This window comes from Leopardus geoffroyi, chromosome A1, assembly GCF_018350155.1.
Source record: "Leopardus geoffroyi isolate Oge1 chromosome A1, O.geoffroyi_Oge1_pat1.0, whole genome shotgun sequence".
In the NCBI taxonomy this organism is placed as follows: Eukaryota; Metazoa; Chordata; class Mammalia; order Carnivora; family Felidae; genus Leopardus; species Leopardus geoffroyi.
Window position 1 is genome coordinate 140,343,542 of NC_059326.1, and position 14,137 is coordinate 140,357,678.

Genomic DNA, 14,137 nt, shown 5'->3' on the forward strand with positions numbered 1-14,137 from the left:
CCTGCTCATGCTTACGTGCTCAAGTGTGCACGTGCTCTCTGTCTCTCTCTCAAAAAAAAAAAAAAAAAAAAAAAAGGTCTCCATGCTAACTGGATTTAGAAATGTATTGCACATCAGATAATGTAAAAGATAACCATTTCATGCCTTATCTTATGGATTTTTAGTATAAAACAAGTTATCATTTCATTAAATCCCCATTACAAGAGTTTCTCAACCTCAACACTATTAATATTTTGGAATGGATAATTCTTTGTTGTGAGTAACTGGCTTGTGTATTTTAGGATTCTTAGCAGCATCCCTGGCCTCTACTTACTATATGCCAATAGCACCTCCTGAGTTGTGAACAACTAGAAATGTATCCAGACATTGCCGAATGTCTGTTGAGAGACTGGTGAACACAACCAACTGTATTTAACAGCAGCTGATACATGGGAATTTGAGAACTTCCATTTAAATATTTGTTATGTTCTCATGTATTCTCAGAAACTGTATCTTGATACAATAAAACAATTAAAGAAATACATTAGCCCCTCACACAAAATATTGAACTATTGATACAGAGTAATAATGAAAAATTTTCTTTCTTTTCTTTCTTTATTTATTTTTTTTACTTATAAAAAAGGAAGGGGAACAGCTTTTTCTTATCCTCAACACTTCCAAGAACAAAATCATATTGTAAGACATGAACACTTGTGCTTTCTCTCTTACCTAAACTTGTATTGTTGTTGGTAATTCTAGCATTCTGCAGCACTTTTCTGAAAGGTACCAAGGTATTTTGAAGCTCCCAGAGTGCCCAAGAGGATTGCACAGTGTCTTATGCCCAGAGGTTCCAAGCGACTCTTTTCACCAGGGGACCTAGTCAAGAGGTGACCATGGAAACTCAGATATGCAGTAATTTCAGGAGCTCTGTGGGGACTTTATTGCTATCAGAACTTCCATCCCAGCACCCATGACTTCTCTTATGGTTGTACTGACCCAAAACATAAGATGTATCTTTTAATTCATGGGAGATGTTTAGGTCATCAGAACAAGTTTCTCCAGAAGGTTTGGAGTGGCACCTCCATCAGCAGAGAGGCTTCATGAAATACAGCTCTTCTGAGGAACACTTAGTGCATGTCCAGTGGGCCAGGTAATGGGGATTCAAAGATGAGTGGAATATAGTCCTCACCTTCAGGGAACCTTCACTCTGATGTGAATAATGTTTAAGACCTCTGATGGAGTATGAAATACGAGTAACAGTTAACATTACCACATGCTCTAATGGGGTTTTTTTTTTCTGCTTAAAGGACATGATAGTAACAGGAGGAGTGATATTTTCCCTAAAATGGATGATCAGCCCACAGTAGGAAGTGTGAATGCTTGGATTGTTTTGTAGGTCTCTGAATCTGAAGAACTTTGCAAAGGATTTGAATAGACTCCCTCTCTCATTCTTCAGACTCATCTATCTATTGATATTAGAGTTCCTTGCAGTCTGCTTTGCATACAGATATTGAGAGACATCCATGCAAAAATAACCACCTTAAAAAGAGGCATTGAATCAAAAGCACCTGGATTGCTCATGTGCCCCCAAAAGTTGGTATTCTCTTATGCAACAGTAATTTGTTTAAAACTAACAGGCAAGTTTACTGTTTTCCGCTTGCCATTTTAGTCACCCTGGAGTACGTTTATCTTGGTTCAGAGTGGCCTGGCATATCTTTTTTTTTTTTTTTAATTTTTTTTTTCAACGTTTTATTTATTTTTGGGACAGAGACAGAGCATGAACGGGGGAGGGGCAGAGAGAGAGGGAGACACAGAATCGGAAACAGGCTCCAGGCTCTGAGCCATCAGCCCAGAGCCCGACGCGGGGCTCGAACTCACGGACCGCGAGATCGTGACCTGGCTGAAGTCGGACGCTTAACCGACTGCGCCACCCAGGCGCCCCTGGCCTGGCATATCTTAACATTCAGTTGTTCCTTCATGAAATGTGAGTTATAGCTCTTCCATATGGAATGTCCAGAATCCTGATGAAACATTAATTAGGATGTGAAAAGTCAATAAAAACCGAGACTCTTTATACATTGCAAAGTGAAGGCATAGATTAGGGGCCTGGGACTTTATGGTGCAGAGAAACGGGTCCTTCACATCAAATTTAAAAGGAGTAGTGTTAAGTGATTGATGACACGGCCATTTTATTTCCTACCGAAACTGTGTGTTATAATGAAACCACTTTAAATCTGTTCAGAAACTTTGTCGAATTTTTAAAATTCAGGGAAGGCTCCCTGAGAAAGTGATTGTTAAATCGAATCTTCAAATAAGTAGTCCCCAAAAAGTAATATAGTCCAAGCAGGAGCAACAGCCTGTGGAAGGCAAGGAAGTAGGGGGAAATCCAGCAACTTCTGGATACTTCAGAATACATTTCTTTTTTTGCATAGAAACATTCTTTTATTTATTCGTTAATTTGTTTTTCATCCTTTTGATTTTTTTTTTAAATGAGAATGTTAATTATAAAAGCAGTGCATGCTCTTTTTTTAAAAAAAAGTATTTCAGGTAATGAGGAAGTGTTTAAAGTAGAAAGTGGAAGTCCACCATTCAACAACTTCCCTGCTTCCAGCATCGAATTTCTTTTTCCTTTTTTTGATTTAAATTTGGGTTAGTTAACATACAGTGCAATATTGGTTTCAAGAGTAGAATTCAGTGATCCATCACTTACATATAACACCCAGTGCTCATCACAATAAATGCCTCCTTAGTTTCCATCACCCATCTAGCCCATCCCCTACCCACTTCCCTCCATCAACCCTCAGTTTGTTCTCTATCATTAAGAGTCTCCTGTGGTTTATTTCCCTGTCTTCTCTTCCCCCTCCTTCCCATGTGCTTATCTGTTTTGTTTCTTAAATTCTGCACGTGAGTGAAATCATGGTATTTTTCTTTCTCTGATGGATTTATTTCACTTAGCATAATACATTCTAGCTCCATCCATATCATAGCAATGGCAAGATTTCATTCTCTTGGATGTCTGAGTAATATTCCTTTGTAAATACATACCACCCTCGTCTTTATCCATCCGTCAGTTGAAGGACATTCGGGCTCTGTCTATAGTTTGGCTATTGTTGACAATGCTGCTGTAAACACTGGGGTGCAGATTCAAATACCCCTTTGAATCTGTATTTTTGTATCCTTTGGGTAAATACATAATAGTACAATTGCTAGATCACAGGGTAGCTCTGTTTAAGCTAGTGATTTTTAAACCATTTGAATAAGAGTTCCTACTAAGAAACACATTGCAGCCCGTTATACACTTACATACATATATATTTATTTTATATATAAATGTATATGTAGGCACACACACATATATATATGCATAAATGTATATACATTCTACATTATAAACATGTTCATAATGAAGAAAAAGTTTCATGAAATGATACTTATCCTTATTACTTGAGTTGCCCTGAACTATTTTCATCTCTATTGTAATTTTTAAATGTTAGTAGCTTATAGCTACTTAGTTAATTCTGTAGCCCACAGACTGAAAGGCACTGACCTGAGTGGTCTGCCCACATCTAACAGTAGATAACTTCCACGTCACTTTAAGCAGGGACAAATGCATGAAGCAGTGCCATATTTTGACCTACTGTTTGATGCAGAATGACATTATGAATCTTGCGATTTGTTTGGTACATCCAGTTTGCTACAGATAAGGCCTTTCTCTAAATTTCATTTGCTAAAGTCATTGCCAATACTTCTTTATCATATCAAAGGCTCTGAGGAAATTAGTTACTGCTAAATGGATAAATGCATGTTCTCTTCCTTGATGTGAAATGTCAATAGCAATTTACCTTACAGAAATCTGAACATAAAGGAATCAGCACATATTTTTAAAACTGTATTGCTAAGTGTTTTCTCTACAATTTGTTTATATCTATTATTGTACATCATTTAAAAAATATTGATTTTAAGAATTCATAGGGGTGCCGCCTGGGTGGCTCAGTCAGTTGAGTGTCTGACTCTTGATTTCACCTCAGGTCATGATCCTCGGGTGGTGGGATCGAGCCCTGCATTAGGGTCCATGCTGAGCATTGTGCCTGCATGGGATTCTCTCTTTCTCTCTCTCTCTCTCTCTCTCTCTCTCTCTCCCTCTCTTTCTGCATCTCTCCCCTGCTTACATGCTCTCTCTTTCTAAAATAAAATAAAATAAATAAAATAAAATAAAATAAAATAAAAGAGTTAATATTACTGTTTAGAATGATAGTAATGTTTTCCCATAACCCTACTTTCTGAGGCAGTGGTTTTAAAACTTAGGGGGTCAAGACCTATTTGAAACTCTGATAAGATTTATGGCCTATCTTCCTAGAATGAACAAAATATTTATTCCATATACACTCACTAGAGAGCACTTAGCCTGAATGGAAGTCGCTGCTCATGTCATCTCTCTAGAGCTCAGTCAGCATCTCTTATAATTGCCCCACTGGAAGGAAGCATTGTACTCCCTTCTATTAGTATTGAAACCAGCAGCCCCTTATTTGATTCTACCAGTGCACCTACACGTGTACTCATGCAGCGGTGAAATCTATCTACTGGGTTCTACTGAAATCTGAAACCTACTGAGACCAGAACAGTCTAGGACGCAACCCCATTGAGCCTGTGGCCATCAACACAGCGGCCTGATTGGGCTGCAGTACCAGCTGCCACAGTGTAGCAGTGAGTAAGTACAGTTACAGCCAGCCTCCCAGAAGTGTTTGAAGCTCTTTCCAAAGTCACCACGTCATGGGTAGAACTTATCATAGTATCTCTTTTTTTAAATGTGTTAATTAAAATACTCACTAGATTGTATCAAATGCTGTAATTCTGGCAAATATGTAGAACGTTCAACCCTGAGCAGAAAACCCGTCATAATCTTGAACAAGGGAAGCTCTAGAAACCACATGACTAGGGCACCACTGCCACCTTTTGGTGACATTACTTAATTGCAGGTTCTGGAGGGATAATAAACCTATATTAAACAGAGATTATAGTGTTAAAATTACAAAATGATAGAAAATATACATTGCTTGATATGCTGGGATAGAGAGAGAGCATGTGCTGTCAGAGCTTGCTTTGGTTCTGCACTTTGCATCTCACGTGGCTGTACTGGCTCTGATTTCTTGTATTTTCTGTACCTGTTGGCAGGATTGGAGGAGCCATTCCCACTGTGTTCTCCTACTTTGCTGAAGTGCTGGCCCGAGAGAAGCGGGGTGAGCATCTGAGCTGGCTCTGCATGTTCTGGATGATTGGTGGGATCTACGCCTCTGCCATGGCTTGGGCTATCATCCCACATTACGGTAAGAGGCTGGCCTTACGTGGGCTGGGCAGGCACCTTATTTTACTTCAGATTCCATTCCATCCCTTCCCTCTCTTGTAGATGCTGGTTTGAGGACAACACTGTCATAATCAAGTCTTTCCCTTTTGTGATACCTAGGATTTTTTCCCCCCCGTACAGAGTCCTGTATAAGGGAGGACTATGCATTTTGCTGTTTTTAAAGTAATCACTTTCATTTGCTTTCTATGTGCTATCAACTCTGGCATCCCCACCCCAATGGACGTGTAAGGAGACAGAGATCTCAATCAGCATATAAGGCAACATGACTTCAATTGTTTTGGGGACTGTCATATACATCAGGCACATACAACTACCTTTATTCGTCCCCTCTGGGTCCAGTCCAAAGCTTAGCCCCATGTTATCCCTGCCTCTTCTGGCAGCTCATAACTCAGATGAGAACAGGAAGAATCCTGTCTTCTCATGGACCCTCTGAGAATTTAAGATGTGATTCTCCTGTCCTTGCTGCCAGGATCCCCTCCTCAGTTTCTCCCTAAGCACTTCTTCCTACCACCTCTGAATACCTGAAGGCCTCATGTTTCTGAGCAGTGTTGTCCTGCTTGAAAGCCAGAAACTTCCAGTTGCTTCATCTACAAACAGTGAAATGCAGGGAGAGGTTCACAGAATCCAGGAATCAAATTCCATATATAAGGAAAAGAGGAAGGGAGGTGTTCTGGTTATATGTGTGTGTGTGTGTGCATGTGTGTTTGTGTGTAAGAGAGAGCAAACAGGTTGAAGTTTGCAAAATATGAATACTGTATAAAATAAATGGCATGTGACTTCAAAAACTCACTCTTTTGTTCAACCTAAAATTGAATCGATCATCAGCTAAAAATTAGATTTCAGAAATTCACTTTTTGATCATTTTCTTTTTTTCTGCTTTTGTTTTAGAACAGAGCAATTTTTCATTATAAAGCATAGTTCTGTTAGGGAACAACCTTCTGTGAATTTGATTCATTGCTAAACTCACAGACAAGATGTAGATTTTAGTATTAAAATGCATTGTAATTTATTTTAATATACTGCATTACAAAATTCAGGTTTGTCACACTCTTTATTTTAATAAACCTAAAAACTTAAATGCAAATCAAAATTGTATATAACAATGACAGCAAAAACATAAAACCTTCCTACAAAAGCATGTCTGTAGTTCCCTGTCTTTGGACACGTAAGAACTGGAGGAAAAGAAATGTGGACTTGGAGAAGTGGGGCCAGTTTGCTCCCTGCAGGCTCAATATCAACCATCCAACAGAGAAGGAAAAAAAAGGAGGAGGAGGAGGAGGAGGACGAGGAGGACGAGGAGGACGAGGAGGAGGAAGACGAAGAAGAAGAAGAAGAAGAAGAAGAAGAAGAAGAAGAAGAAGAAGAAGAAGAAGAAGAAGAAGAGGAAGGAAACAGAAAAAGAAAAAAGAAAAAAAAAGAAAAGAAAAAGAAAAAGAAAAAAGAAATAAAAGGAAAAAAAGATATAAGGAATTGGTTACTTGGCCAAAGAGAACTTTTCTTTGCTTCACACTTAAGTTGAGTGTGGCCTGCCAAGCTCAAGTGATGAGTTTTCCTTTCTTACACTCTGGTTGCTTCTGGGCCAGAAATGCCCTCATACAGGTAGTTACCCAGGTCCACCTGAAGGCTCGTTTTCTGCCACCATCCAAGGAATTCTAGATGATTCTCCTCCTTTGTCTGGGCCCTGAAGACCTCAGCCACCCCCAGAACTTGCCCCTGTAGGAAGACATCTAGCTCCCGCCCCACTCAGCTGGCTGTTTGCAAAGGAAAAGCCGCTTCACTGCCACATAAAGAATTGCTTCTTAGGAACTATGTGTAAGGAGATAAAAAGGAGATACAGAGCCTGTGCAGAGTCCAGCTTTACCCAACCTTGCTCCTTCAGGCTCTTTATGCATACGCAACCTTTGTACCAATTTTTAAAAAGTGCCTCATCCAGGTGGACTTGGTTGCAACCCTACTGCTTGGCCTCTCCAGGTGCTCACGCAGAGAATTACTGCTGGTGATTTCACTCTGCAGCTGGATTCCTTCCAAGGCCAGCCTTGCATCTCAGCCTCTGATGGCAGCACAGCTCCTTGACTCCTGGGTTTTTGGTGTCTCCTTCCTGGTCCCCTTCCCCATCGTATGGCAGAATTTCTCCTGCTGGCCTTTCTAAACTTGCAAGTCAGTAGGGCTTCTGTAGTTCCCATATTTCCACCAGACCTGGGCATGATTGCTTTTGTTTGTTTTTCCTCACCAGGTATTTAGTTCCTCAGACTCTTGCCTTTCACGCATCCCAACCCTTAAGCCATGGAGGGCTCCAAATTTTGCCTCCAGCCTTGCCAACCATCAGTTAGTGGCTACCCTACAGAAAATGGGTATAATCCCACCTTTATTTTTCTCAAGTACACATAAGGTTTTCTTTTTTATAGCAAAAAAAGGCTACCTAGTCCATACATAACTGGAAAGAGCTGAAGTGGTGAATCATAAACAATTGATAAAAAAATTACAAAAAAAACCAATCACAATACAACAAAATCAAATGTATCTGAGGCTGAAATTAATTTATATGTTAAAGGAACCTTGAGAAATAATGACCTGGTTAAGAAATCAGAAACAGAATACTAAAACCTTATGCCCATGCTTTATTGAAGGCTTTCCATGGCCAGAAATGTGGCAAAAACAATTATTGCAATCAAGCTGTCTGTATATTAGAATCAACAGGGGAGATTTTTAAATATGCTTGCTGAGTTCATTGTTGCATGCCTGCAATTTGAAGAGTTTTCATTATTTCAAAATAAAAGAACTTAGTTTTAAAAATTCTGTGCTCCTAGGGGATGATGATGTTTTGTATCTTGATGTGGGGGATGGTGTTTCAGGGGTATTCATTTATAAAAATGCATTAGGCTGGGTACTTAAGATTTGTGTACATCACTATATGGATGTTACAGTTTTTTTTTTTTTATAAAAACGCTTAACTAAAAGTTTACCTCTTCCCTAACCCCCTGAAAATACCCATGCTTGGGTCCTACGCCAGATCATTTGAATTCAGTTGTCTGGGCTGGGGACTCAGCATGGGTGGTTTTCAAAGCCCCCAGGTGGTTCTCTGCAGTCACGTTTGAGATTCTGCAGCTCCCTGCCTCTCCCTGTGGATGATCTCGGAAGCCCCTGGGACTTCATCATGTATGTATAGGGAGGGCTGCACATGGGAGCAAAGAGAAGAGTGAGCCTGACCGGCACGGTTGACTTATTCAGTGGGTGTTTAGGTTTCCGTGTTGTTGGTTTCATCCAAGGTGAAGGCCTTTCCTATCCATGAGGCTTAGAATCACTTAAAAAGCAACTTTGACATCTTGATATGTCTTCTTCTCAATGCCACATCTTTTTATTTTACTTCAAATAGACAAGGGGTGTTAAGGCATCTATTTCCCTTGCAGATTCTGAAAAAATAAAAAGGTTTCTCTTTTCCCTGTGAAATTCTGCATTGCATAAAATGATGTCGCAGCCCATAGGGAAATGAGAGCATGTGGGTCCTGCCCCTCCATCATCCTTCATTTAGGAGACCTCTGAGCACCACCACCTGTGTGCTGTAAGGAGTTTTCACCCAGCAGGGGAGGAATTTGGGAGCAAAATAACATGACTCAGAGCCAGATTCTGGCCCTTCTCACACCAGTAATAGGATTTGCGCTAGAGGGAAGGAATCAAAACCTGGCGTCCACACTGCAAGTAATTCAAATAATAAACGATGGAGATAAGAAGGTGTCTGTGGTGTTGCCTTTCTGCTTTTTTTTTTTTTTGGCAGAGGGGTCACTGCACAAAGCCCTGCACCTGATGCCAGGAGACTTGAACTCTGACTCCAGACAAGCTTCTTATGCAAAGCAGGACTTGACTGGATGGGAAAGGAAATCTGGAAGGATTCTTATGAAGTTAGACAACACCAGAAAGGGGGGTTGGACTGCTGCTAGGGCTGATGATTACCATGTGGGCTGTGGCCAGGGTTTGGTGATGGACAGAGGAATCCATCTAGTTTCTGTACTAGCATCGGATAATGATGGTGCTTGAACTTCACGTCCCTGCTGCCAGGTTGAAGATTTCCCTGCAGACAGTCATCACCATCTGAAGTTTCCCAACATAAAATTACCTTGCCCACTCTGACAAGGCCCTGAGAAGGCAGAGTGCTTGGATGGCATCACCTTTCCTGCCGGCCACCTCCCCTGTGACCAGCTCCTTCCACTCAGTAGCTTCGGGGCTCTCCGTGAGAGAAAAAATAGCACAAGTATGAGATTTTTTCTTCAGCCTCCCCTCTCTCAGTAATCAGGACACCTAAGCATTTAATGGAAGCCTCAAGTGCCTTTGGGGAAAATCAGGCGGGTTGCTGAATCACAGCACTTTCCCTCTCAGGCTGAGAGCTCGCATTGAGGCCCGGGCTTTGGAGTTGCTGTGGGATTGCAGCGCTGTCTGCTCCATTAAACCCTCGGTCATCTTTTTCTCTTTTAAATTTGCATGCACATCAGATGAGGTTTGTCCCCTGCTGAGCCGCCTGACAGTGTGCAGCAAGGACATTCAATTAGCTAAGTGGGAAGGCTCTCTGTTCAGCACAAAATGCCTCAGCTCTTAAAGCCTGGAGCACGTGGGCTGCACTCAGCACTGGAACGGCCCCATAGCCTCCGTCTCACCACCTTCCCTGCACACCCCCCAGAGCCAAGCTGGGGGCTCCGTAATGCCCAGGCCCACTCCTTCTCCCCCCCCCCCCCCCAGCCACAGTGAGATGTCTGGGCTTAAAAGCACATATTCCTGACGTTCTGACTACCGAGGTGTCCCTACTTCCTTTAGTTAAGAGATATGTGAAGCTAATCCATTTCTTCTCCTTAACGATGAAACTGGGTGAAGGGGGCGCAGTATAGTTGAATGGCTGTCTGCCTGAAGAAGGAAACAGGCAGGGGTATGTATGTTTTGTTCACAAGCGGAAAGGCACTGTGGCCAAGGGAAAGGTGGAGAGTGAGTGCTGATCTGGAGCCTCTCAGCTGTACTGCTTCTGGGTGTGAGCTTTGTCAAGCTGTTGAGTCTCTTCCCGCCCCACTTTCTGGTCAGCATCATGGTAGGGGTCAAGGTTGATGATCATGTTAGAACCCCATGTTAGAGCATGATTAGTGCTCAAAAAGTGGTAGCTCTGGGGCACCTGGGTGGCTCAGTCAGTTAAAAGTCTGACTCTTGGTTTTGGCTCAAGTCATAATCTCACGGTTCATGAGTTTGAGACCCACATTGGGCTCTGTGCTGACAGTGTGGAGTTTGCTTGGGATTCTCTCTCACTCTCTCTCTCTCTCTCTCCCTCTCTCCCTCCGCTCCTCTCCCACCTTGCTCTCTCTCTCTCTCAAAACAAATAAATAAACATTGAAAAAAAGGTAGCTCTTATTGCTGTCAGGTTCATCTACATTGGATACCCAGACTCTGTCAACACATCCTGGCAAGAACTCAGAGCTACAGGAAAAGAGGGAGAGTGAGGTAGTAAAGTATGTGAAACAAATAAACCTCACCTAGAGGGTGAGGAGATCAGAGGAGTCAGAGGAAAGAAAAAAATAGGAAAAAATTAAGATAGAATCAAGGAAAAAATAATACTGGAAAACCTACATTACCTGGAAACCAATGAATCCAAATCTTCCATTCATTCACTTGTTGGATGATTTAATATTTGAAGAACATATACTATACAAAGATCCACCTTAAAGCCTTGGGGCCACTCTTGCCAGGTAGGAAGAACAAGAGCCTGACTGTCCTAATTGGCTGGCATAAATGCCAGCCAGCCCTGTGGGTTACAGGGACTGCAGCAGACCCCAGGTCCACCTCGGTGGCAAAGTGTCCTACACTCCGCTCACCGGCAGTCAGCAGAGTGGTTACCGGCATGGGGTTAGATATAAGACATGCCCTGGTTCCAAGCAGGCTGTGCCATTCTCTAGTTTTGTCACTTTTAGGACAGTTAGTTGGGCTGTCTGGTCCTCAGTTTCTTTATCTCTAAAGCAGGCATAATACCCCATAGTGTTGCTCTATTCAAGGACTATGTACAAAAAGTGGTTACCACACAGTGCCTGATACACATGTTCATTAAATGGAAATGGGGCTTTTTTTCTTCTTTTCCACAGGTGGGGCTAACGTTGAGGGAAGGGTATGAAGAAGGAACTAGACTAGTAAAAGGAGCTTGCTCCCCTTTCCTAACCATAGTTTCTCACTCTGTGCTTGTGATTTGAAGGCTGTAGAGGTGGATAAGAAGGGGAAGTGTACAGGAACAGAGCTTGAGAGGCATGCCAAGTATTCTGCACCCACTCCAGGGTGGCAGGGGAGGGCTACAGTGACAGCTGGGTCCCACTTTCCAGTCCAGCCAGAACAGGTAGGTGCCGAGTGGCCCCAAGCCCTGATGCCTACCTTTGCCGAACTTCATTGAATGTCATGGGGCTAAAGATTTTATGCTCAAATGTGTGAATAAGACATGTAGGAGGAATCAACTTGGTACATCAATGGATACCAGTAGCATTTCTTAATTTGTCCAATTTAGAACCCATCTGATCTTTGATTTCAACAAAATGACCTTTGAGCTTCGATTTCCTTCACTCTGTGGCTCAGTTTTCCCTATGCATTAGAGGCATACATCAACCCCCATAATAATAAAGTCTTTATTTAAGAGCTTAAGAAATGGACATGAGGCAGTCTCATAGTTTAAGCATATGACTATGTTCTTAGTGAGTATGTTTCATTGTTTATGGGTTTCAGAAGCCTTCTTAGACATAGCCACAGGCTCTCCCATCCTCAGCCCTCCTGTCTCTCTCCTCATGCTCAGTGCATCACCTGGGGAAACATGTTTGTCGGGTAGGACCAGCTCCCCCACCTGCCACCCACCCCAGCCCCTGCTGCAGATCTAAAAGATATGTCTCCATCCTTGAGTAATGGAGAATTATGCACAGTCTCACTCTGCCCTTTGAGGTATGCATGATGAACTCACAGGAGCCACCTCTTCTGTTGTGCATTAAGCCAGTTACCATGGTGCTCAGGTCTTCATGCTTCCATTCAAGCTCCTTAGAAAGGGAAGGGACAGCAGTCACTTGTCGAGAGCCTTCTATGTCCCAGACATTATGCCAGGCACATTGATCTTACACACAGAGTCTTAGAGAAATGGGCTTTAAACCTATGACGGTTTTCCTGCTCATGTGTTGGCGTGAAGAACTGTGGGGGTGCGTCCTGCTGAGGCTGCTGGCTGAAGACTCAGGCAGTCAGGTGAAACCTGAAGAATGTTCCTCTCAGAATGATGCTTTTAAACGCAGAAAATGAAGTAAGTAGGATTGTAAATGAAACCAATTGTTATCAAAATGTATTATCATATTAAGTAACAACATCAGGTCTAATAGCTACCATAATTTTTAAGTAGATATGCACATAGAAGCTGGAAGTCAACTCATTCTTTCTCTTGAATCCTAGGAAACCATTGGACTATGGGTTCTCCCAGAATCCCACATTCCATTCTTTACCACCTATGTTAGTTAAGATTAGGATTGACTGGAGGGGGAAGAAAGATGAGGATTGACTGGATATAAAAGAAAAAAAAAAAAAAAACACAGGTACCTGGGTGGCTCAGTCAGTTAAGTGTCCAACTTCGGCTCAGGTCATGATCTCGCAGTTGGTAAGTTCGAGCCCCGCATTGGGCTCTGTGCTGACAGCTTAGAGCCTGGAGCCTGCTAGGGATTCTGTGTCTCCCTCTCTCTCTACCCCTCCTGCGCTTGCGCTCTGTCTCTCTCTCAAAAATAAATAAACATTAAAAAAAATTTTTTAAGAAAAAACAAATTAACACAGGCATGAACAAGATGTAAGCTTGTTTTATACTAAAAGAAGACCGGATTGGAGCTGTCCAGTGCTGGGATGGTAGTTGCATCCATCAAAGGCCCAATTCCTCTTATCTCAAAATTCCCTTTATCTGCCATTCTTAGCACATTCCGACTAGCAGGTCCACATTCTAGGCAGCATAAATCAGGAAGGATCTATAGGCTATGCCTGTGCTACCATTAAAAATCTCCCTGGGTCAGGGGCACCTGTGTGGCTTAGTTGGTTAAGTGTCCAACTCTTGACCTCAGCCCAGGTCTTGATCTCAGAGTCATGAGTTCACACCCCTCATTGTGTTCTGCACTGGTTGTGAAGCCTACTTTACAAAAAAATTCTCCCTGGAAGTCCCACACAAATCCACTTAAATCTCATTAGCCAGAACTTCAGCACGTGACCATTCCTAGCTGCAAGGGAGTCTTGGAAGTGTATCGTAGTCTTCTGTACCAAGCAGCAGACAGAACACAGATCAGATAGAGTGGATTTGGGGAGACAACTATCCATCTCTGCTGTACCATTTCATTCTTTCTCTGGAAAATCCTTTAGAAATATCCATGTGGTTCATAATCTAAAATTTTTGTATGGCCCTTCTGTATTGGTTTTTAGATGCAAATAATGGAAAGCAACTCTGGCTAACTTAACCAGAACAGGAATTTATTAGAAGGCTATTGATTAGCTCACAGAATGGTCAGGAAGGCTAGAGCACCAGGCTCAGGAAATGGCAGGAGCCAAGAGTATTGTTCCTTAGATGGCTGGCATGGTCAGTCAACAAACTCAAAATTTTAGCACCCAGACCCAAAAACCCCAGCTAATTTCTAAGAGAAATTAGCTCAAAGTACACAGCTTCAGTTTCCACTGCACCAAGGAGCTTTGATAGCGGTTTAATTGTTTTTCAAAGATCATGGAGATTTCTATGCAAGATAGAATCCTCAGGGGCACCACCTGCTGTTAGAAAGTCATGACTAT

General features: G+C 42.2%; 1 protein-coding gene and 1 non-coding gene across 2 annotated transcripts in view; both read left to right on the top strand.

The window, feature by feature from the left end:
• The window catches only part of SV2C (synaptic vesicle glycoprotein 2C), a 231,303-nt gene that overhangs the window by 117,469 nt on the left and 99,697 nt on the right, over positions 1 to 14,137 (top strand). The window contains exon 4 of the mRNA XM_045495986.1: positions 5,152 to 5,303. Within this exon, the coding sequence (XP_045351942.1) occupies positions 5,152 to 5,303 (152 nt within the window). The remainder of the gene's footprint in view (positions 1 to 5,151; positions 5,304 to 14,137) is intronic.
• LOC123582136 lies at positions 6,464 to 6,592 on the top strand. Its single transcript, XR_006704227.1, has one exon. It is a non-coding gene; the product is annotated as a small nucleolar RNA SNORA38 (small nucleolar RNA).